The sequence below is a fragment of the Tachypleus tridentatus genome, chromosome 13 (assembly GCF_004210375.1).
Source record: "Tachypleus tridentatus isolate NWPU-2018 chromosome 13, ASM421037v1, whole genome shotgun sequence".
NCBI lineage: Eukaryota > Metazoa > Arthropoda > Merostomata > Xiphosura > Limulidae > Tachypleus > Tachypleus tridentatus.
The window spans coordinates 128,602,596-128,628,339 of NC_134837.1; the positions used below are offsets into that span (position 1 = coordinate 128,602,596).

Sequence of the window (25,744 nt, forward strand, 5' to 3'; positions counted from 1 at the left end):
TGGATCAGAGATCTTGGTCTAACAAAGTCGAATGCCGAGGCTAATACGTGAAACTGATTTACATTACAGTCGCAAATCTTGAAAAACTACTCCCTTCTAAACATTTTTGTATAACTTTAGTATAAATACATGTGAATTTTGATTCATATATTGTTTTATTCAGACCTTATGTAAATGAAAATGTGCAAATTTGCCCGTTTTTACATAGAAAATAAGTTAATTTCTAAATTTCATTATCCAGATCACAAAGCAAAGTTTGAAGGGAATAGTGGCCATTTTCTGTACTTTTACAACATAAGTAATTAAGAACTAACACATGTGTTTGTGTGTTTTTTCTTATAGCAAAGCCACATCTGACTATTTGCTGAGTCCATCGAGGGGAATCGAACTTCTGATTTTAGCGTTGTAAGTTCGTAGACCTACCGCTGTGCCAGCGGGGTCCGAAATAACACGAACTATCCAGGAACAAAATTTGTGTTACATAATATAATCAATCACGCGCCTCTATATTGTTTGAAATCTGAATCATTTTGTTTATCATACATCATATTTGGTTATTAAAGACTTGAAGTAGCTAGCTATAAAGCAAAAAAGTGATAACTTCTTTCGGGATAACGCGATGTTGCGGTGAAAAATGGCGATATTTAGACGTACTACAAACTTGTTAGCAACACGCTCGCAGGAACAAGACGATCAGGTGACAAAATGCTCATCCTGGACTCATTATCATTTTTCAGCGTTTTTCATTACATTTTTCAGGTGCGGTTTTTCATAGTATTTTAAGTTTATAAGTCGAGTTTTCGAGCAGAGTTTACATTGTAAGTATAATAATTTTATATAACTTTAATTGTGTTTAAAATTAAGTGTTGCGGTGTTAGTGTAACAACAACATTGTTACCGTTATAATGTTAATATTATCTGTAGATTTTAAAATTATGAATGCTTAGTAATAGTATTACGCCATTTACTTTAATATTACTAGTAATATTGATAGTGATATTGTAGGTATAATTATTAACATTTAAATTAGTAACGTTTGCTGATGACTATATAAACTTACTGATATTTCAGTATGTATTGAGGGTTTTGTTGTATAATAATTTACAGAGTGAGTTGGAGAAATATTTGGAAATATTCAATCACCATGGAATGCTGTAAACAGCTTTGATTTCCTTATGCAACAAAGGATATTGACTTTATAGTTATTAGAACAGTTTTAAAGGGCAGCTACTTGGTTAAATCCAGGAATAGAGAAATGTTATAGTAAAGACATAAGTTGAGCTCTCTGAGCTTATTTTCTCTTGAGGGGGGAGCAAGAAATAATCTTAAAGAAAGTTTAAATGGTTGTCAAAGAGATCAGTAGGATAGTCTTTTTGTTTTTTCCCCTCTGTTCTGAAGATAATAGGACAATAAATCTTAAGCATTGGAGATGAGAGGATAGACTAGGCAAAACAATTATAAATGTGATTGACTTATGGCTTGTCAGTAGTAGTGGAGACTGTAATTTTACAAGAATAGAAACGAGGAAATTGATAATTTTCTGAAAATTAAGAGTAAATATAAATTTTAGTTTTCTCAAGGACAGCTTTTAAGGACTAGTTAGCACCTGATTGTTTGTATATTTTGTTATAGGAAGCTAAGCAAGAAAAATAACTACAGAGCACCTTTAGTGAGGCCCTACTTTCAAGTAGAAAGTAATGCTAAAGTGTTTGTGTGTATTGCTGTTAATTTCTACTCAGTAACACAACATAAAATTTAGGGACAACAGAGATCTCATTGGTCCACCTGGGTCATCTTATCCACTAACCTAAACTATACTAATGAAAAAAAGAGAGCAAGGAAAAAAACAAACTGGAAGCTATCAGTGATGATGAGAAAAGCTACTTCTAGAGAAAAATATATATGTGGTCAGCTTTCGGTCAGTTATCTCTTTCTGACAATGACTGAAGAAGGTCGAAACGTTGTTCGCTCCTCTACGTAGAATTTTCTCAACCCATACCAGCCATTTTTATATATATATAAACTGAAAGCTAACCCTTATCAATAAAATATTTATCCAGCCTTTCTTAAACTCCCATAAAGTTATGGCACCTGCCACATTTCAAAAACTAACCACACTGTTAGAAAAATAAAACCGAGCTGAAGATGACTTCTGCCCTACCAAAATTTATATTTGTGTACTCTAGTCCTACCATTCTCATCACTAGAACAAAACAAGAATGATGCATTAACATTCTTAGACTCCTTAATCAAATCTCAACTAATTCTTTTTTTCAAGAAAAAGCAATTTTAGGAATCTTAAACTGTACTAATTATGACAACCTTTTAATCTCAAGTAATGTCCTAGTAACAATTCTCTGAACCATTTCCAACAATTCATTGCCTTTCTTAAGGTAAGGAGACCAGGACTGAATACATTACCACAAATGACCAGTGACTTATACTGTAATAGTATAATCTGTTTTGACTTGTATTCGGTATTTTTGTACATACAACTTAAAATCCTTTTTTGCTCTACCACTAACAACAGCACATTGCTTTGATGGCTTAAGAGACTGACTGACCAGGTCATCAAAATTCTTTTCTTGTATTTTACTGTTAAGATTATTCCAATCAAAATTATATTTATAATTCAAATTATGATATTGACATACATTACATTGCATTTATTATGACTTAAAGTAGTCTGCCATTTATTTGCTAAACTTAACCAAATCATCTAAATCCTTTTGTAACACAGCACCATCCTTCTTACACCCAACAACATCCAATACCTTAACATTATCAGCAGATTTAAGTAATCTATTTACCATTCCTTCATCTATTTCAATGACGTAAAACAAACAATGTTACTAACACTGAGCTCCGAGATACTCCACCTGTAATGTTAATCCATTCTGATCGAACTACATCTATCACATCCCTCTGCTTTCTTCTACCAAGCCATTTTTCTATCTAATGTATGAGCCAACTTATCCATTTACCTTTAGAGAGCATTTCTGTAAGAAGCCTATTTATGTGACACCTTACATAATGCAATCCAAAAATTAAGATACTAAGATACACCAAATACATCTACCTTCATATATGTAAGTAATAACATCTGCACATTGCTGTATATATTTTGAACTATACCCTTTTGAACTGGGTACAAGTCTTTAAAATCCACATGTGGTTTATTCATTCAACAGGCTTGCATCCATGATTAACTTTTATTCTCAATAGGTATTGCCAAACAGTATGAGACTGTAAATTGTAGCACTACTAGCAACAGAAGTTAAAAAAAACTAACAGGTTTGTTTTTCCTCAACTTTATCTTGTCCTGTTTTAAAACAGTTTAACCGTAAAGTATGTACCCAAAATAACTAATTGGTGATTATAACTTTAAAATAGTGTAAGTGAATAATGTACAATGAATTTAGCATTAAAATAACATCTGATTTATAATTCAAAATATTTACATACCAGAGATACTTGTATGTCACAGTCTGTTAATTTTATTTTTATTTTAATAAGAGATGTATGTAAATTAGTAAAGTACTTTCTAGAGTGATGCTGGATAGTTATTTCAAAGAACAAATAAATTGTTTGTGTGTCTGTGTTTGTGTATATTAATCATATATATTTCTTTAGCTATGCTATTTTTCATGCAACAAGAAAAACTTTTAGCAATTTAAAGACCACAATTGAAGCAGAATGGACACCTTTTAATAGATCTTACCCTGATTTTTATGATTATGAGGTAAGTATATCTTAACAATAACCTACTAAATGCACAGTTTTCAAGTTATATACTGTTAACATTGTTCAAGTTATGTATTATTGATCAAGAGTTGAACTTTACTCACTGTTGAAACAGCATTCAAAACTACTGACTGTCATCCTGTGTTGAATTTACCTACTGTTAACAATGTTAAAAACTACTGGCTGTTGAACTAATGTTAAAGTTATCTACTGTTGACCTGATGTTCAAGATACCTACTGTAAAAAGTGTTAATGTTTGATAAAAGGTAATGTACGAGGGCTGTTAAAAAAATACGTGGACTGTTTGAATTGCGCGGCTCCAGTTGGTTCCAGGGGAATCAGCTTGGTGTCGCTAGGTTCGCACAGATCAGCTGATTATGACGCCATTTCCCAATTGCAGATATCTTCATTTGTGTATTAGCTACGCGGTTTTAAGTGAAATGCGATTTTTTTCATTTGGCAGATTTCAGAATGAATGACCTGAAGGAGCAACGACTTGGTGTGAAATTTTGTGTTAAACTTGGAAAATCTGCGACTGAAACTTTTGCTATGCTTAACACGGCTTACGGTGATGTTGCTATGAAGCGTACGGCATGTTTCAAGTGGCATGAACGTTTTAAGGATGGTCGACAGTCCATTCAAGATGATGAGCGTCCTGGACGACCTTCCACGTCAACTGACGACCCACACGTCGACAAAATCAACACCCTGGTGTGGGCAAATCGACGTCTGACTGTCGGGGAGCTTGCTGAAGAGTGTGGGATATCAGTTAGATCTTGTTACAAGATTTTGACCGAAAAATTGAAGATGCACCTCGTTGCTGCGAAATTCAGGCCTCAGAACTCGTGAGTTTTTGGCCAAAAACTCGATCACTGTTCTTCCCCACCCCCCTACTCACCTGACCTTGCTCCTTGCGATTTTTTCTTGTTCCCAAAACTCAAAAGACCCTTGAAAGGAAGAAGATTTGTTACGATTCCCGAGATTAAGGCAAATGCGACGAAGGAGCTGGAGGACATTACAAAAGAAGCGTACTAGGACTGTTTCAACAAGTGGAAACATCGTTGGGATAAGTGTGTGCGTTGGGGAGGAGAGTACTTTGATGGGGTCCCAGACCTCTAACTTCTAAATAAAGTACATTTTGTTTTATGACGTCAGTCCTCATATTTTTTGAACAGACCTCGTAGAATAAATTTACATACCTCAATGAAAACGTTTTTTAGTATGTTAGAAGTAGTTTTCATTTAGATGTCAGTTTATTCTTTTGCCAAAGTTTTTCTTGCATTTAGCAGAACAGCACTCATTCATTACTATTCAATTTACATGCTGTTTAGTTGGTGTTCATGTTACCTATTGGTAACATGGTGTTTGTTGCCTACTATTTAGCCAGTGTTAGTTGTCATGGGTTTTATTAAGAAAATTGTTGTTTTCTCCCATCCAGAACATTTAATGTAAATATTAAGAAACTGAGAAGTTTTGCCCATAAATACCCAGTCTATCAAATCTGCTTTTTTATGTTTTGGAGTAAACAAAAGTTCCATCCATTAATTTTTCATAATTGGTACTAATGAAACAATATGGCCAAGCATAACATTTGACACTGTGTTAGTTATCTACTGTTTTCTCAGCATTACTTAACCTACTCTTGACCCAGTTGAATATATTAACTTATGAAGGTTATCCTTGTTAGCTAGTTTTGGTTTGAAATTTAAAGATAAAGAATGTAGAAAATGTTCTTATAACACTGTAGAAGTTCAAATTATTTTTATTTTACTCATTGTGTGCTCTGTTCACAAGCTTATTGCTATATGTTAAACTTTTTTATTTTTTTCTGCAAAAAATTCATTAACCAATAATTGTTTTTCCTTTTTTTGCAGCAGTGGAACAAGCGTCACATGTTTGAAGATAACTATGATGCTTCTTTTTTCTTGGGTACTTTGGATACTATCTTCATGGTTTCATACTCAGTGGTGGGTTTAATTGTGTAAGCTTTAAAGTAAATAAGTTCCTGTTATGTTTCTAATTAATGGCAGATTTAATTGTTTAAACCTTAATGTAAGTCAGTTACTTGGCAGGTTTAATTGTTTAAACCTTAATGTAAACAAGTTACTGTCATGTTTCTACTTAGTGGCAGGTTTAATTGTTTAAACCTTAATGTAAATAAGTTACTGTCATGTTTCTACTTAGTGGCAGGTTTAATTGTTTAAACCTTAATGTAAATAAGTTACTGTCATGTTTCTACTTAGTGGCAGGTTTAATTGTTTAAACCTTAATGTAAATACTGTCATGTTTTACTTAGTGGCAGGTTTAATTGTTTAAACCTTAATGTAAACAAGTTACTGTCATGTTTCTACTTAGTGGCAGGTTTAATTGTTTAAACCTTAATGTAAACAAGTTACTGTCATGTTTCTACTTAGTGGCAGGTTTAATTGTTTAAACCTTAATGTAAACAAGTTACTGTCATGTTTCTACTTAGTGGCAGGTTTAATTGTTTAAACCTTAATGTAAATAAGTTACTGTCATGTTTCTACTTAGTGGCAGGTTTAATTGTTTAAACCTTAATGTAAATAAGTTACTTGGCAGGTTTAATTGTTTAAACCTTAATGTAAACAATAATGTTTACTTAGTGGCAGGTTTAATTGTTTAAACCTTAATGTAAATAAGTTATTGTCATGTTTCTACTTAGTGGCAGGTTTAATTATGTAAGCCTTAATGTAAATAAGTAAAGGGTTTGTTTTTTTTCTCTTGAGTTCCTTGTTCCCTCAGTTGTTTCTGGCCTCTCAGTGTGAATGTATCCAAAGATCCTCTGTCATTTCTTTCTGATGGTTATGGTGGTTCACTTGATTCTATATAACTGTATTTCCATACAAACTTTCCCCAAACTTGGTTCTGTTCAGAGCCCTTAAGCTCACCTGCATTTTTTGGCTGTTTTCACATGTTTTCATGTTTAAACATGTGTGGGGTTCTGTATCTGTGTAAGTAGCACATTGTATGGCTTTGCATTTGATATCAACCAATCCAACAGAAACGTCTTTCCAGCATTTGGCTGTAGAATAGAGATTTTTCTGTTTCTTCTTCCTTGAGATGGTGGCTGATCTGCAAGATTGCTGTTATCTTCTGCATCTCTTTGGTCTTCTTATTATGATCCCTTCAGAAACTGTCTCTTCTGTTCCATCCATCCCTCAGTCTAGAGGCACTCACTGCTGGAATCTTTGTTTTCCTGGTTTTAAAATTTTTCTTTAGACTCGCAATTACAACATTTGGTTGCTGGCCCAACATGTCTTGGAAGATCAGGCCATGGTTGTGGATCTGTAGTCTTGCCCTGGCCTGAACCATTTTCACAGTGGTTTCTCTGCCCTCTGATGTTTTGTTCGTACTAGTGGAGTCCTATCATCACAAATAGGTGTTGCCTACAAGGCTTTTGCTTCCTCTTGTAGCTATTCTCTACTCTTCATGATGGCTCTCCGAGTTATTTCTTTTTCTAACTTTATTTCAGGTTTTACAACTTCTTTATGCAGAATACATGATTATGCACCTCTATTATGGAGATGTTGAACTACTCCTTCCTTTCTTCCGTGTGGCTGGTGTTCCATCACAAGGAATTCTTTCCATAAATCTGTCTTGAGTGAGGAAGTATGGAAACTATTAAGTCTATCCACCCCAAAATATGGTAAAGCTGAATGCACTATATACATAACATTTTTCTTTGTATTTTACTTTTATATAAGAAGGCAAAATATCCATTTATTCACTCATTGATGGTAGCACTGAGAGTAAAACTTGGCAAAGGAAAATTTTCTATTGTTTCTTGCTCACAGTTTATTCACTAATACAAGTTCGTTAAAAATTTGTTGAAGTCCTTGAAAATGCACGTAAATGCAGTTTTTATAGTGCTTTATATGTATTTTATAACTCTTAAAATATGTGAAATATATGTATAGTTAGTTTACCAACATTGCATTGTGTGCTGAACTGAAAGGAATTTCAATTTGTACCATAAATTTTGTGCAGGGACTATTTTTCAGTGGTGCTCTCGGAGACCGATTTGACCTTAGAAAGGTGTTGGCTATAGGGATGTGGTTCTCAGCAATTATGGTAAGTTGAGACAGAAGATTGTACACTTTGGTGTTTCATAAATCATTACATGTACGTATGATACTTGTTGCTTTTATTTATTGTGTCTTTTGTTCTTTCTTGCAGATTAGCAAATAAAGATATGTATTTTGTACATTTTATATTGCCAGTAAATGAAAATTCTGCGACTAGTTTAATTTTCAGAAGAGACTGAAATGCTAGACAGTTTTGCTTATTTAAAACACTTAAATGAATGTAATAAAACAAAATGAACAAACTAGAAAGTTATCAGGAAAGTACTGTATGAAACATTTTTTACACCCTGTATTCTAAAGACAGTTGGTATGGGTATTAACACTAACGGCTGGTATGGGTATTAAAACATTTATTAAAATAAAGTAGAGAACAATGTTTTGATCTTCTTAGGTCATCTTAAGATTAACAAAGAGAGTTTCCAACTGACGAGAGTGTAAACAGGTTTGTTTTGTAGGGAGCATACCTGTTTACACTCTCATCCATAAGACGTGCTCAGCAACTGTCAGTTGCAAACTCTCTTTGTTAACCTGAAGATGACCTAAGAAGGCTGAAATATTGTTTTCTACTTTATTTTAATAAATGTTTTAATACCCATATGAGCCATGGAGGAATTATAATGTGATGGTCAACCCCACTATCCATTGGTAAAAAGTAGCCCAAGAGTTGGCAGTGGACAGTAAAGACTAGCTGCCTTCCATGTAGTCTTACACTGGTAAATTAGGGATGGCTAATGTAGATAGTCCTCGTGTGGGTTTAAACAAGATTAAAAACAAACCAAAACTAATTAAATCATTGTTTTGAATGCCCCTTTACTGTTAATATCAAATTTTAAATAAATCAGTTTGATTAAGCCTGAGAACCCCTAAAATTTAGATTGTTGCCATTTTTAGGGACTCCTCTCAGCTATTTTAAAACATTTTCTCTGCACACAGAATCCCTTATGTAGGTTCAGAGCTTAAAAACAAAAAAAAATCTTGATTTATATTCTGTATTAGATAAAAGCATACATTGACAAATTTCAAAACATTTTATCAAAAAATATGGTAGGAGCTCAAAATTCAAATAAGCATCAGTACACAGTTGTAATTTAGTATTGCTCTGTGGATGTTGTTATGGAAGGAAAATTCTTTCTTTTTTTTTTATATATACATATATCAGACTTTCTTATTTGGCACTGTGAGTGGTTGGCTTAACATCTACAACTACTACTGGTATTTGGTCTTTTGGATGCTGGGAGGTTTAGCACAGTCATCAGGATGGCCATGTGTGATAGCCATCATTGGAAATTGGTTTGGTAAGTCTAGGTAAGAATGTATTTTATAAATAGTAGTAAATGGTTTTTTGTTGTTTTTTTTGAGATGGAAGCTTTTGTATTTGTTTATCTGAAGTATTAAGTGTTTTTTTTTTAAGGATTGTATTTTTGAAAGTTACTAAATTTACATTATTTTGAGTATACCTGTCCACTGAGGAGAGAAGTATAAAACACTTTAAAATCAAGATTACATGAAAATGAAGTTAGAACTAGATTGAATTTATCTTTCAAAATTGTTGTAGGTTTCTTTAACACAGACATGTCTCTTTTTTGCACTGATAAAAAAACAACTAGTTCCTATCCTTTTTTTAATATATCCAAACTTCTAGTCAGTATGCCTTTTTTTATATTTTTCTGTAGTCGTGGGCTGGTAACTGGGTTATGGGGAGCATCTCCATCTGTGGGAAACATAATAGGTGCTTATACTGTTGCATCTGTTCTCCATTTTGGTTTTGAGGTAGGTTATAGATGCAGCTGTTAGATGTGTCTATGGTTTCAGTTTTAAAACATGAAACATAAAATATTATACCTCCTTTTATTGTAGAGTGGGTTGAAAAGTAGTAGTGTTATTCATGGAAGACTGAGAGTAAAAGAACTATTTCATTTTAATACTGTCATCTTATTTTTTATGGTAGATAAGTATTTGATAAAAATAATATGAAGAAATTAACAAATAAGTTTTTTGTGTTGGTGAAACTGATGTAATTACTTTCTTAATAATCTTGTATGTGCTGTACTACTTGTCAAATCTTGTATGTGCTGTACTACTTGTCAAATCTTGTATGTGCTGTACTACTTGTCAAATCTTGTATGTGCTGTACCACTTGTCAAATCTTGTATGTGCTGTACCACTTGTCAAATCTTGTATGTGCTGTACTACTTGTCAAATCTTGTATGTGCTGTACCACTTGTCAAATCTTGTATGTGCTGTACCACTTGTCAAATCTTGTATGTGCTGTACCACTTGTCAAATCTTGTATGTGCTGTACTACTTGTCAAATCTTGTATGTGCTGTACTACTTGTCAAATCTTGTATGTGCTGTACTACTTGTCAAATCTTGTATGTGCTGTACTTGTCAAAACTTGTATGTGCTGTACTACTTGTCAATCTTGTATGTGCTGTACTACTTGTCAAATCTTGTATGTGCTGTACTACTTGTCAATCTTGTATGTGCTGTATTACTTGTCAAATCTTGTATGTGTAACTGTAATTAACTTGTCAATCTTGTATGTGATCTTGTAATTACTTGTCAATCTTGCTTGTACTACTTGTCAAATCTTGTATGTATGTGCTACTTGTCAATCTTGTATGTATTGTAATTACTTGTCAAATCTTGTATGTGCTGTATTATTTGTCAATCTTGTATGTGCTGTACTGCTTGTCAAATCTTGTATGTGCTAAATTACTTGTCAAATCTTGTATGTGCTGTACTACTACTTGTCAAATCTTGTATGTGCTGTACTACTTGTCAAATCTTGTATGTGCTGTACTACTTGTCAATCTTGTATGTGTTGTACCACTTGTCAAATCTTGTATGTGCTGTACTACTTGTCAAATCTTGTATGTGCTGTACTACTTGTCAAATCTTGTATGTGCTGTACTACTTGTCAAATCTTGTATGTGCTGTACTACTTGTCAAATCTTGTATGTGCTGTACTACTTGTCAAATCTTGTATGTGCTGTACTACTTGTCAAATCTTGTATGTGCTGTACTACTTGTCAAATCTTGTATGTACTGTACCACTTGTCAAATCTTGTATGTGTCAATCGTACTGACTTGTCAAATCTTGTATGTGCTGTACGACTTGTCAAATCTTGTATGTGCTGTACTACTTGTCAAATCTTGCATGTGCCGTACTACTTGTCAAATCTTGTATGTGCTGTACTACTTGTCAAATCTGTGCATGCTGTACCACTTATCTTCTTATCTTTTACTGAAAGATTCTAGATAAAACTAATTGTTTTGTGAGTTCTTCAAAAGAGAGAAAAAATACTCCATAAATTTAAGAAATAAGCATTTTGGAGTTTGTAAGTTACAAGAACATTCAAATTTCATCAAAAACATAGTTAAGGTTAACACTTTCTTCTCTAGTATGCCTTCTTGGTTCCAGCATCATTGATGTTCAGCTGTGGTATCGTAGTTTATTTCAGTATCATTCCTTCTTCTCGTGATGTAGGTAAGGTTCTATCTTGAACTATTTAAGGAACATAACACCATGGCCCCAATGACTTAAATTAGCAAATCATATGCCATTTAATCCAGTTTATCTAAAATGTCTGTTGGGACTGTCAGTTATTATAAAAGACTCAGTTAAGACTATGAGAATATACATTACTGTTAAGTGGATGCATGGTGTAAAACAATAATTTTTATAATCTGGAAATTTAATCATGTCCATCTTTGTGCATTATGTTGTAATTCCTTATGCATTATATCCTGTGAAGTTTTATCTGATGTGTGTTAGGTTTGCCAGAGATTGAGGATAAGTCAGATAAAGAACCTCTACTTGGGACCAGTAATATAGTCACAGATACTGTTAGTTCTGATAGCAAGGAATCATTGTCCAGACCTGATGCAGTGAGCTTCAGTTATGCTGTATTTATTCCTGGTGTAATACCTGTAAGTACAATCAAACACTGTTGAAGATTGATATTTTTTTAGCTTCAGTATGTATTAATAAACAAGCAAGTCTTTAAAGCTTTGAAACAAAATTTATAAAGTAAAAGATAAAATTACCTATTCAGTGAATAGTCATTCATACACAAGTTCACATATTCACAAGAATATTGCTACTTGCTTATTGCCAAGTTAAAGCTAACATTGAAACTAAAAAACTAGCCATATAAAGAGCATATTCTGTAAGCTTTGAAAGACGTGTAACATTACCGCTATTGATGAGGGCTTGATGATAATTAGCTGAGCTGAAAATGGACAGCAAAATTTAGAGGTTTAGCAGTTGCAGGTCTAAAGTAAACACTAAACTGCAAGTCTATAAGCTAATAAAATACAGTCCTCTTCACACGTTCCAAACCATGTGCATACATTACCAATAAGTAGATTAGTAATTAGCTTATTGCATTTTTTTATATCTTGTATAACTATCTACTCAAATGATAAGCCCAACAAAACATTGTGTATCTAGGATATAAAAATAACTACGAGTATTTATACATCTGTATGTCGCACAAACCTGTACAGAAGAAAGGATAAGTAAGTTGACAGTATATCACATCTTAAAACTATTTATACATCTGTATGTCGCACAAACCTGTACAGAAGAAAGGATAAGTAAGTTGACAGTATATCACATCTTAAAACTATTTATACATCTGTATGTCGCACAAACCTGTACAGAAGAAAGGATAAGTAAGTTGACAGTATATCACATCTTAAAACTATTTATACATCTGTATGTCGCACAAACCTGTACAGAAGAAAGGATAAGTAAGTTGACAGTATATCACATCTTAAAACTTTTCAAATGGAACACACATTTCACTAGTCAGTGAGGAAGTAGGTGACAATGATCTCTGTGATAAGTAACAGAAATACATCACCATACTTTCAGTAATGTTTTCTTTTATATAAAACTTTTCCTGTTTTGTTGCAAAACTCTGCAATAAACAAAGCTTTATATAAACTAACTCCTTGCAACCCATTCTCTATACATGCCAATGTTTTTGACAACTGTTTAACAACATTCAAACAGAAAAGCGAAATTAGTGGACATCATGTGACCTTTATGGTAATGAACTGTATAAAAACAAGTAGGTATGTGGTTTGAAGACAAAAGGCGGAAGACTTTTGAAACATTATCTTCTACAACAGACAGTTGCTGTCCATTCTGCAAAGTTTCATCATGAATACTATGCCTAAGCAATCTATCAAAGGGTTAATGCTGTTTTATATACAGGTAGATCTGTAATATTGTATATTTCTTATAGTGAAACAGTTGAAAATGAACATTCCCCACTTTCTAATATTTTGTTGTTTGTGTCAGTCATAATGACTAACTTGAGTTAATTTTTATAGCTTGTGTTACAAAGTGTATTTATATGTTTCTTTATTTATTGTATTGACATATAGTTCTTACTTGTAGAGAAAATGTTCCATAACTGGTGATTGACATTTTTCAAGAGTAAGGGGGAGAAGTGATATATATTAATGGTAACAAAGGCAGAAGTTTATAGACAAAATACGTATATTAGCCGGTAGTTTTAGGATAAGATTATTGCATCGTTAGAGATTGTGATAATTGTTTGATATTTACCAAGAAGTGTAGGAAACGAAAATCTCTCTCTCCTAAGGTAATGTGAAATGTGAGTTTTGCATTCATCAATAATGACAGTACTTAATCTAGAAAACAGTGGAGATTTAATTTGTAAATGTTGTTGTTGAAATGAAGTTTTTCTTTGGTATCTCAGATGTAAAATTTGTATTTTTAAGTACTAAAAGTAAATATTTAGGCATATTCAAGTTCAGTTTTTAATATTTGAACCAAGATTTAAATGTATTTATAATATTTCTGTTTGTGCTCCAGATACAGTAAACTGTCATTCTTTTCTTAATTTGAACCAAGATTTAAATGTATTTATAATATTTCTGTTTGTGCTCCAGATACAGTAAACTGTCATTCTTTTCTTAATTTGAACCGAGATTTAAATGTATTTATAATATTTCTGTTTGTGCTCCAGATACAGTAAACTGTCATTCTTTTCTTAACTTGAACCAAGATTTAAATGTATTTATAATATTTCTGTTTGTGCTCCAGATACAGTAAACTGTCATTCTTTTCTTAATTTGAACCAAGATTTAAATGTATTTATAATATTTCTGTTTGTGCTCCAGATTCAGTAAACTGTCATTCTTTTCTTAATTTGAACCAAGATTTAAATGTATTTATAATATTTCTGTTTGTGCTCCAGATACAGTAAACTGTCATTCTTTTCTTAATTTGAACCAAGATTTGAATGTATTTATAATATTTCTGTTTGTGCTCCAGATACAGTAAACTGTCATTCTTTTCTTAATTTGAACCAAGATTTAAATGTATTTATAATATTTCTGTTTGTGCTCCAGATACAGTAAACTGTCATTCTTTTCTTAATTTGAACCAAGATTTAAATGTATTTATAATATTTCTGTTTGTGCTCCAGATACAGTAAACTGTCATTCTTTTCTTAATTTGAACCAAGATTTAAATCTATTTATAATATTTCTGTTTGTGCTCCAGATACAGTAAACTCTCATTCTTTTCTTAATTTGAACCAAGATTTAAATGTATTTAAAATATTTCTGTTTGTGCTCCAGATACAGTAAACTGTCATTCTTTTCTTAATTTGAACCGAGATTTAAATGTATTTATAATATTTCTGTTTGTGCTCCAGATACAGTAAACTGTCATTCTTTTCTTAACTTGAACCAAGATTTAAATGTATTTATAATATTTCTGTTTGTGCTCCAGATACAGTAAACTGTCATTCTTTTCTTAATTTGAACCAAGATTTAAATGTATTTATAATATTTCTGTTTGTGCTCCAGATTCAGTAAACTGTCATTCTTTTCTTAATTTGAACCAAGATTTAAATGTATTTATAATATTTCTGTTTGTGCTCCAGATACAGTAAACTGTCATTCTTTTCTTAATTTGAACCAAGATTTGAATGTATTTATAATATTTCTGTTTGTGCTCCAGATACAGTAAACTGTCATTCTTTTCTTAATTTGAACCAAGATTTAAATGTATTTATAATATTTCTGTTTGTGCTCCAGATACAGTAAACTGTCATTCTTTTCTTAATTTGAACCAAGATTTAAATGTATTTATAATATTTCTGTTTGTGCTCAGATACAGTAAACTGTCATTCTTTTCTTAATTTGAACCAAGATTTGAATGTATTTATAATATTTCTGTTTGTGCTCCAGATACAGTAAACTGTCATTCTTTTCTTAATTTGAACCAAGATTTGAATGTATTTATAATATTTCTGTTTGTGCTCAGATACAGTAAACTGTCATTCTTTTCTTAATTTGAACCAAGATTTAAATGTATTTATAATATTTCTGTTTGTGCTCCAGATACAGTAAACTGTCATTCTTTCTTAATTTGAACCAAGATTTAAATGTATTTATAATATTTCTGTTTGTGCTCCAGATACAGTAAACTGTCATTCTTTTCTTAATTTGAACCAAGATTTAAATGTATTTATAATATTTCTGTTTGTGCTCCAGATACAGTAAACTGTCATTCTTTTCTTAATTTGAACCAAGATTTAAATGTATTTATAATATTTCTGTTTGTGCTCCAGATACAGTAAACTGTCATTCTTTTCTTAATTTGAACCAAGATTTAAATGTATTTATAATATTTCTGTTTGTGCTCAGATACAGTAAACTGTCATTCTTTTCTTAATTTGAACCAAGATTTAAATGTATTTATAATATTTCTGTTTGTGCTCTCAGATACAGTAAACTGTCATTCTTTTCTTAATTTGAACCAAGATTTAAATGTATTTATAATATTTCTGTTTGTGCTCCAGATACAGTAAACTGTCATTCTTTTTCTTAATTTGAACCAAGATTTAAATGTATTTATAATATTTCTGTTTGTGCTCCAGATACAGTAAACTGTCATTCTTTTCTTAATTTGAACCAAGATTTAAATGTATTTATAATATTTCTGTTTGTGCTCCAGGTACAGTAAACTGTCATTCTTTTCTTAATTTGAACCAAGATTTAAATGTATTTATAATATTTCTGTTTGTGCTCCAGATACAGTAAACTGTCATTCTTTTCTTAATTTGAACCAAGATTTAAATGTATTTATAATATTTCTGTTTGTGCTCCAGATACAGTAAACTGTCATTCTTTTCTTAATTTGAACCAAGATTTAAATGTATTTATAATATTTCTGTTTGTGCTCCAGATACAGTAAACTGTCATTCTTTTCTTAATTTGAACCAAGATTTAAATGTATTTATAATATTTCTGTTTGTGCTCCAGATACAGTAAACTGTCATTCTTTTCTTAATTTGAACCAAGATTTAAATGTATTTATAATATTTCTGTTTGTGCTCCAGATACAGTAAACTGTCATTCTTTTCTTAATTTGAACCAAGATTTAAATGTATTTATAATATTTCTGTTTGTGCTCCAGATACAGTAAACTGTCATTCTTTTCTTAATTTGAACCAAGATTTAAATGTATTTATAATATTTCTGTTTGTGCTCCAGATACAGTAAACTGTCATTCTTTTCTTAATTTGAACCAAGATTTAAATGTATTTATAATATTTCTGTTTGTGCTCCAGATACAGTAAACTGTCATTCTTTTCTTAATTTGAACCAAGATTTGAATGTATTTATAATATTTCTGTTTGTGCTCCAGATACAGTAAACTGTCATTCTTTTCTTACTTTAATCAGTACTCATTATCTTATGCCTGCCTCAAGATGGTCAACTATTCTTTCTTCTTCTGGCTACCTTACTACCTTCAGAGTAAATATGGTTGGTCAGAAGCAGAAGCAGATCGCCTGTCTGTATGGTATGATGTTGGAGGAATTGTAGGCAAGTGTTATCCACTGATGGTTGTATTTTTCTGTACTTGTATAGCTAAGTCAGTAGCACCTTTATTTTATCTGTCATTTATGTAGATTCCTAGTAGAAATGTACCCATAGACCCAGCAATTGTGTTAAAATATGGTGTCATTTATTTCTCCACATTCTCCATAATATATTCTTTATAGATTTCACATTTAAAAAAATAGCATTTCAGATCTTTTTATCTTCAATAATTAATTGTTTTATTATATTTTTATATGTATTTTCTAATACATTTTAAGGCTTACAAAAAGTTAATTCAGGTCTTCATTCCAATTAGTAATTTAATAAATCTTGCACTTGCATTTTACACAGTTTTCATTTAATGTTGTTGGATTTTGTCAGTATGTTTTAACATTCTTATTGTTTCTTCTAGGTGGAGTTGTAATTGGTCTTGCTTCAGTAAGTTGAGCCACTGTGTTAAAATGTAACTTTTGGTGTTGCTAATAATAATTTACATACCAGAAATGTAAAATTTACAATGCATTTATACAAGTATGAATTCTTTTAAAATTGTTAAACCAATGACATGAATGGTGAGTTATGACATATATCCCCTAAAGTAATATAATTCAAATACATTATTGGTTTACGTAACAAAGAGTGGTTCATTTCACCCTATTCTTGCATTTGTCATTTTTCTTTAACTCCAAATACTCTTGAGTTGTAACTTTCAGTTTAATACCAGGTTTTATTAAGAATTATACTGTCTTGATTTATAAACTTTTTGAACTGGAATGAGAGTTCTGTTCTGGATTTCCATAGAAGTAGCTGTGTTTGTTATCTCTTCTTCTTCATGTCTGAATCTCTTTCTAGACCTATACATGTATAAAATTGAAAACTTTTTACTTTATTTCAGTCATATCATTATCATAATGTAACCTTGAGTATCATTTCACTAAAGGTTTATTATAAGTATAGGAAAACTTAGTCATTTGTAAGCCTTCAAAAAGGTTACAGTAAAAAAAATCTTTATTATTTTTTTTGTAACTTGGATTGTTTAACTCCTTCCTTACATGGTAGTTCATGTCTCGGAACTGTAAAAGTATACTCTGAACGTATTAACTATCTTCTCAAAATTTTGCCAGCTTTTTGTAATAAACCAGGTTTACTAGACTTGTCTGAATTCCTGAAGCCTTCACTAAATAACTTTTAACTGTGACGTGACTTTCGTGCTGAGATTAAAAATGCTACTCTTTATCTTATAGTTTTCATATTTTGTTGGTGTAGCCTCTAACACTTTCCAAATGCATATCAAGTTTTTTTTTTACTATCCTAACTATAACTATTGTATATTCATGATATTTGAAAAATGTATATATTCAAGAAGTCAATTTAACACAAATATATGATGCCCTATTGGCTGAGCACATTCAAAAAGTGGATCTTTCAGGGTTAATTATCAATGTACAGCAAAATCGAAATAAAAAAAAAATTAAATGAAGAATACATTTTTTTCTTTTTTGAGTGTATTGTGAAGTTTTAACTGTAAATTTTCACATCTGTTTTCTTTTAGTGTTATTGCCTATATGTTGTATCACTAACCTTCACCAAAAGTGGGAAACCATTACTGACATTGTGTAGTCATTTATTGTAAACACCACAAGCAAAGCTTGTAACCTGCATGATTTTTTCTCGGTGCAAGTATAACTGTGCTAAGCTTTGTCTTCTATTTTACTAGCTTAGTTGTTGAAACAAAAATTCGTGTAGCTTTCGGAGTTGTATTTCAGAACACAAAAGGACATGAGACACTAGAATAGAATATTTTAAAATTAATTTATTTGGCCTTTTAAGTAAACTATAAACAAGTTTTATGAAAATTTGCCATTGTTTAGAGCATACAGCTACAATCACCAAAACGTATCACTAAGTAACCATTCATGTAGGAAATGTTGAAGATAGATGTCTAAAATATGTTTATCACCCTTATAAGGTTAGCAAACAGTATACAAATACGGGAGGAAAGCAGCTTCATTGATTGGTTTCACAAAAATATTGGTAGCTTAGCAAATCAAGAAAGTAGGAGGTTCAAATTATCTGTAGTTTAGGTCTTTGGCTGTACACTCTAAAAGCCATATTTCAGAAGATACAATATCTGTAAGGAATAATTTGGAACAAAGAAATTTTGCATGACAGAGAAAACTTAAGATTGAAATTTCATAGAAATATCTCCTTTTGAAATGAAGAAAGTAAACATTAGGTCTAACACTTGTATGGTTTTTTTTATGACAGCAACCTAAATTAATTTAGATATGTGTATAATGTTAGCATGTCTGTGATGACGAGAAAACCCAATCGTAGAGAAAAATGTGTATGTAAATATAAAATTTTCTCAACCCATGCCGGCCGTTTTTACATATATAAATGTTAGGACATGTCAATCAGGGATTGCATTTGATTTCTGCATCACAGGTTTTATTTTCAACTTACCTACATGAGGAGTGGTTGTTTAATTGAACTTTGGAGAAACTGTAGAAGGTTGTGACATGCTTATCTTGATCCATGTACACAGAAAGAGTTAAAATAGAAAATAGTTAGAAATACAAAAAGAAATAACATTTCTATTGTAACTGTAACTGAATAAAATTGGAAAATAAACACTTATAAGAGAATCTGGCATTTCTTCCTTTTTAACTGATTTTTATTTATGTATTAGAACAACTCAAACTATTTCAACTTACAGGCTATTCAATTCTAGTTTGTATGTTTTTTTTGTTCCTGTTTTTGTCATTGTAAGAGATACGTAAGGAAAATCATTTTCATGATAGTTTTGGTGTATTTTGTAATCCATCTGTATTTCTTTCAAACGAGGACAAACTTGGAGTTCGTTCACCTGTAATGGGAATTATGTTACTTTTTTCTCCAGTATCACTCCTAATTTACAGAGGTGAGAATGAGTTTGGAAAAATACAAGTCTTGAGATACAAACTAGAATCTCTTAATGTTTAAATTTTGTGTTATTAATACGTAATTGTAATATACCTCAGTACAGGTCTAAGTCATTAAGCTGTTATTGTTGTAAAACATCTTATGGCCTATCAGAATCAAATGTTTTAAAAGTACTAAACAAATTCCAATATGCTGTATCTTGTAAAATGTCTAAGTTAATGATTCATATACAAGGCTGAGTATGAACTAATTCCATCCTTATATTTTCTTCTAAAAGTGGTTTTCATTATTTTTAGCTATTTTTTTAATGTTCTGATTGTGCTGTAATAGTAGCTTTATGTTATCAGTTTATTCCTCTTAGATTTCAACTGTTTAAGGCCTAAAAAGTAAGATTTTTCTCATTCCACTTCTTTAAAGCATCAAACAATAAGGTTATCTTATTCTTATTTACATGTTCCAGTTGTTTATGGTCTCTTAATCAGGACCCAGTGTTTTTGGTTTTTATTGCATTTAACATTTCCTGGAAATTTTTCTGTTTATTAATAAAACAACAAAAAGAGATTAAAATTTGCACAAACAATTTTTCTGGAAAGGACCCAGTGTTTTTGGTTTTTATTACTCTGCATGTTGGATAGTTAACATTCAGAAAGAAAGACATTTACAAGAAAATCTTTAATGAAAATATCTTAATACTTTAATTCAAAACCCTGATATTTTGTGTGTGAAAGCCTTGTAATGTTTACCAATAACTTTCAAAAGTTTGTAAACATATGCATTCCTTATCAGACATCGTAACATAATTACTCATGTGGATGTTTTTGGGGTTACAAAATTGGTGGATTTCACCCAACCTGTAGTAAAGATTTTGTATATCTGTGTTTCATATACATTTGCACATGTTAAGTATTTATACTATAGCTTTTGATACTGTATGAGTTAACTTCACAAAATTTGATAGTCTTTTTTTTTTATACACAAACAATCAGATTTTTTAATGAATATGATTAGTAAATATTTGTTTGTGAAAATATTGAGTATATTTTGTTATTAGTTCAAATGCAAAGCTATGATTAAAGAACTTTGTCCCAAAAATTTCAAATATTGTTTGTGTAATTCAAATGGTTCTTTATATTTTTCTGTACCCTAATTATGTGGAGTCTGTAAACTTGACTGACCTCAAAACCACTATAAAAAAATAATAATTTGTAAAAAAAATCATCCTTTATTTTGTTCTAGAATGATTGCAAATTATAACACACAAGAAATACACATGTCTAGTCTCAGTAGTTTAAGTATTATAACATATATTATTTTTATTATACTGATCTTCTACATTACACAACTTGCAAAGATGTGGTGCATGTGCACTTGTATTACTGTATCCAATAATATAAAACTGACTCTTAGTCTTTGTAAAGTGTCCCCGTCTTGCTTGTGTTTTAGCACACTAGTATTTTGTAATATACAGCCACATTTCAGTTGTTATACGTATTATGTATTTATATAGATTATTACTATTTTGAAATAAATCATTAAACTTATTTTTCTTCAGATATAGAACAATAAATAAAGTAAAGGAAATAATTCTAATATAAATTGTCAAGCTTAGTGATTAGGCTGTATTTAGGTCTAAAACAAAATACGAATCTTTGAGCAGACTTAATCTTTGTTTGAAAGAATGTGGTTGTATTTTCACAGATTAGAATGGCTGAGAAAACCACTCTGAGGACATTCAAAGCTATTAATTGTCTATTCACATGTCATGTATTGAAGTAAGTGTATATAAAGGACTGTTTCCAAAAGTGGAAAGAGATGAACATGGCTACTGTGTTTGATTCTGTACATAATCCATATGTCAGCAAAATAGAAAGATATGAGGTGCTTGTTTTGTATCCCAGTTTTCTAATATTTGCACTTTGAGTTCCTAATTCATATGAAACTACTGAGTCAATATTTTGACTTCACAAACATCTAATTTGAACCAGTTCTGCATTCAACATACCACGACTCACTAAAATCTATATTTGGATGTATTATTTTAATACTTACTTTTAAATTAAGAAATTATTTTGTATATAATATTAAAATTTGAATTATAATATTCAGTTTGACACCAAACTTATTGATGTAAATTCATAAAATACCAGCAAAGTAAAATATTGAATTCAAGTCAATTAACATGATGATGTGACCTTTGACCTGTGACACATTGCAAAAGAGTTAATGCTTTAGTGAATGAATTCAGTGTGGTTTGCTGCAGAAAAAATACAGAACTTGAAACATAGTGCCATCTCTTGGTCTAAAAATCCAAAATATCCCCAAATAAAACTTTTCATTTGGATAAACAGTTTACTCTTGTAGATTTAGAACTATTAGCCTATAAATATTTATATTTAGGCTAACTGATTATGCCCCATATTGTAAAATATGAATGTGTCAGGTGTAAATGTCTGTCATTACTTGTAGTGTAGGTGCAAACTTATCAGTACATGTCCTTTTGAGCTTGCATGTGCAAATGTTTGTTTATTGTGTGATTCTTCTAAACTAATATATAACCATACTTCAAATACACGCAGGTTAGTATATTATTTTTATACAAAGATCTCTTGTAATGTATTGAATTTTTCTAATAAAACAAGTTATTTTTATTTATTTGAATGATAGAAAAGTAGGGAGAAAAGAACACACAAATAATATATTTCATAAAACCCAGGATTGTTTCAGTAAAAACTGAAATTGCAAAGCTGTACTCAAGATGTAAACTTTCTTCATTCTTATTATTAAAATATTCCAGCTTTTTAAGAAGTATATTCCTATTAATGATATATTTTGTGTTTTTTTAGCTTCAGGTCCAGATAAATTAATAAATGCCGTCCTGATGAGCATTTGTGGATTTTTTATTTCTGGAGCAGCAAATTTGATCAGTACAGCCATTGCTGCAGATCTTGGCAAAGAGAAAGAGTTGAGCGGAAATAAAGAAGCTTTGGCTACAGTCACTGGTATAGTAGATGGAACTGGCAGTGCTGGTGCAGCTGTTGGACAAGTACGATGTGTAGTTCAATCTTGGTATTTTTCAGATGTATTTAATCCATTTAACCCTATTGTAAAAGATGCCATTTTAAATGCTTTTCTACACAACTCACTGTGTTAATTTCAAGATGTATTCAACCACCTTTGCTATCAATGTATGTGAATGAAATTAACATTATAATGTATATTATTAGTTGAAGTTTAATGTTATTTTAGTTTTTTTTGTCTAAAGAAAACTGAAAAGCTACTTGAAACTCATGTATTGTCATATGACCAACAAGCTATGAAAATTCTGTACGTTGGCACTCATTATTACAGCAGCAGTTCTGTAGTTGTATGTCTAGACTGTAAGATGCTTGCATATGCTTTTCACTTGTAAATTTCAAAGTTCTCTGAATGGATGCTGTTTAAACAAGCAGTAAATTTTTTCAACCCCTAACAGGTGCTATGCCAACCTCCATCAAGATGTTACACTTGTGTATGGTCATTATACTATAATCTAACAACAGTCACTTTAAGGAAGGATATTTAACAACACTTTGCAATGCCAAATATTTATATGCTCAGATTGTGGAATTTAGTATTCTGAACATGTGGATTTACCTTGAATTTAATGGTACTGTAAACAAAAGAATGTAGATAAAATTTCAGTAATGTAGCTGAATCATGTTAAACAGAGGTCTAATACATGACAACTTGTTAACTATCATATCTTGAATGTTATAGCTATTATATGAGAAATTTGGTTAATAACAAATGACAATTTAATCTTTCTCTTCAGAATGGTGTGTATTTTTATTTACTGCACATATATGTATGTTGAAATTCTTGGTTTATTTTCTATATGATGGTGTTTGAATTAACGTAGTTTCTTTCTGTTTAAATAGCTGCTAGTGCCGTTACTTCAGAGAGACTTGGGCTGGAACTCTGTTTTTTGTCTCTTCATGGTCATGGTAGGGTATGAGAAGTATAACTTTGTTCCTTTCACTTACACTAAAAAAACATCAGATTATTTTGTGTTTCTTGTTGAGATAGTTAACAATATGTATTTAAATGTTCCACAGTAATTGGTAGTATATCCTTTTTTGTTCAGGGATAACCAAGATTTTAAGCAAAAAAAGATTTCAAATTTATCTTTATTTTATAGAACAGTTACTGGAGGATGGGCCTTTTGTTTGTTGCTCTATCTCATCAAATGTGTACAAAGAAATTTGTTATGGAAAATTGTACTGAAAATGTTTAGAAATGTATGACTTTTTATCAGTAGTTTATCAACAGATAAGCTTAATTCATGAATTAAAGCTTGAACATGTAATGTTCTGTACATAAGCCTAAAATTGCACTTTGGTGTTCTTACAAATATATCACCATTTGTGTTTAAATTGCTGGAAAACATATTGCATGGATAATACTTTATTTAAACTTAACTGTAGGAGAAAGAAATCTATAATGGGATTCAGTTTAATCATATGTTACTGTTTTTATCTTGTGCAAATGCTTTAAAAGTATTACATTTAGATTGTTTATCAAGAATGTTGTTACGTATTTTTATGTAATTATGCTGTTAACAAGTGTTACATTTATTGATGAATGTCATTAGTGTACATAACATGAACTTATGTGATTTATCTATCTTCTTTTTACAGACCATTGTGTCACTGCTTTGTATCATTAAAATCATTATACGTGATATCCAAGACCTGTGGAAGAAAAGTTTTTGTAAGAAATGGGTTGTATTTGATGACACTGATGATTATTCACTTAACTCCTGAAACTACAATGTACAACTAAACAATTTTTTTTGTGATTATATAACTTTTGATTTGCAAATTGAATTTTTATTTGGTATAAATAATGCTTCTTCTGTAAGCTGCTCAAAAAGGAAAAACTAACGAGTAGGAAACTTACATATTCAACAACTTTGTATGAAACATGAGTCAGCATTTGAAATTTAGTTGATTAAATTTTGTGAATGGTGATGAAGATTATCAATGATTAACTACAATTTTAAAGTTTATGTAAACAAGAAAAAGTTCATGTTAACAGCATTTCACTGAAGCTAACTCACCATTATAAAATGTAACAAAAATTCAAATTTAAAAAATTAACTCTGGAGGCTGTATCCAGCAATGTTTGCTGTCTCTTTACTTTCTCTGACCACAGTCTGCTCAAAATTCGCTTCTTATAATGATGGTTATTGAAATTACGAAAAAACATTTCAACAACCTTGTTCTGTTTGAGTCATCCATACTGTATAACAAATAAACCTATGTTGGTTGACTGAGAAATGTTAACAGTCCAACAATAGATGTTTGTTACCTTGTTTCAGACTTTTGGCTTTGAATTTATCAATTAAATAAATCAAATACCTTCCACCTAATGAGGTCCTTAGGGCTATGATAAAAGAGGAGCATTGTTCTATATGCAACTTGAGCTTCCTAATTACCTTATAGAAATAGCCAGCTTAATCTGTTCTGAAGATCGTGACACATCTTTAAACTTCAATATTTAAAAAAAAAAAAAGATGGTGCTCTAATTTATTAATTTATTTAAGGTCTTACAGAACCTAACTAAATTTTGATATTGTGACTGTGATATTTGAAATGCATTTGTATATTTCTTCCCTGCTACCACTAGTACATGGTTACAAATTGTAATAATCTCTGTTAATGTGGTAAAATATAGAAAGTGTTCTGTCAATATGTCACAAAGATTTCTCTGATTAAATGTACATGTAATTAAAAGTTTAATCATCATGATTCATAAAGTACTCATTGTATATTTGAATAAAACAAAGATCAGAATGTTGTATTATTAATATATTCTTGTTTTTTCTGTGATAAACCAAATTCATGTTTGGTGCTTCAAACATAATTTCTGAAGAGTAAAGTTGAAAACTGTTCTCCAGTAATTCATCAAAGTATCTTACTTTGCTAGAAGAACTTTCTAATGCTGATATACAAGAATGAAACATGGCTGTCAAGAGAACAAAAGCCATTTTATAACTTCTAGAATGTTTAATTATCCTGACTTTGTCTAGTCCTTTTCAAATAAGTAACAT

General features: G+C 30.9%; 1 protein-coding gene across 8 annotated transcripts; it reads left to right on the plus strand.

The window, feature by feature from the left end:
* The first annotated feature begins 583 nt into the window (after nucleotides 1-583).
* Nucleotides 584-25,501, plus strand: LOC143240547 (sugar phosphate exchanger 3-like). Of its 8 annotated transcripts, none has more exons than XM_076483167.1 (15): nucleotides 596-759; nucleotides 3,226-3,294; nucleotides 3,634-3,742; nucleotides 5,619-5,711; nucleotides 7,753-7,836; nucleotides 9,010-9,155; nucleotides 9,524-9,620; nucleotides 11,257-11,341; nucleotides 11,630-11,784; nucleotides 16,590-16,731; nucleotides 17,141-17,166; nucleotides 19,576-19,651; nucleotides 22,497-22,696; nucleotides 23,571-23,650; nucleotides 24,330-25,501. In XM_076483167.1, the coding sequence occupies exons 4-15, from the start codon at nucleotides 5,637-5,639 to the stop codon at nucleotides 24,472-24,474; spliced, it is 1,311 nt and encodes a 436-aa protein (XP_076339282.1). In that variant the 5' UTR covers nucleotides 596-759; nucleotides 3,226-3,294; nucleotides 3,634-3,742; nucleotides 5,619-5,636; the 3' UTR covers nucleotides 24,475-25,501. The 8 variants fall into 8 exon arrangements, with proteins under 8 accessions (XP_076339279.1, XP_076339280.1, XP_076339281.1 ...); XM_076483169.1 differs by having other exon boundaries at nucleotides 683-818; XM_076483164.1 differs by lacking the exon at nucleotides 3,226-3,294 and having other exon boundaries at nucleotides 584-759.
* Nucleotides 25,502-25,744: the final 243 nt, after the last annotated feature.

Coding starts and splice junctions, on each gene's coding strand:
- LOC143240547 (XM_076483164.1), top strand. CDS start 635: ATGGCGATATTTAGACGTACTACAAACTTGTTAGCAACACGCTCGCAG. Junction 16,732..17,140: donor TGATGTTGGAGGAATTGTAG/GCAAGTGTTATC, acceptor TGTTTCTTCTAG/GTGGAGTTGTAATTGGTCTT. Junction 19,652..22,496: donor ATCACTCCTAATTTACAGAG/GTGAGAATGAGT, acceptor GTGTTTTTTTAG/CTTCAGGTCCAGATAAATTA.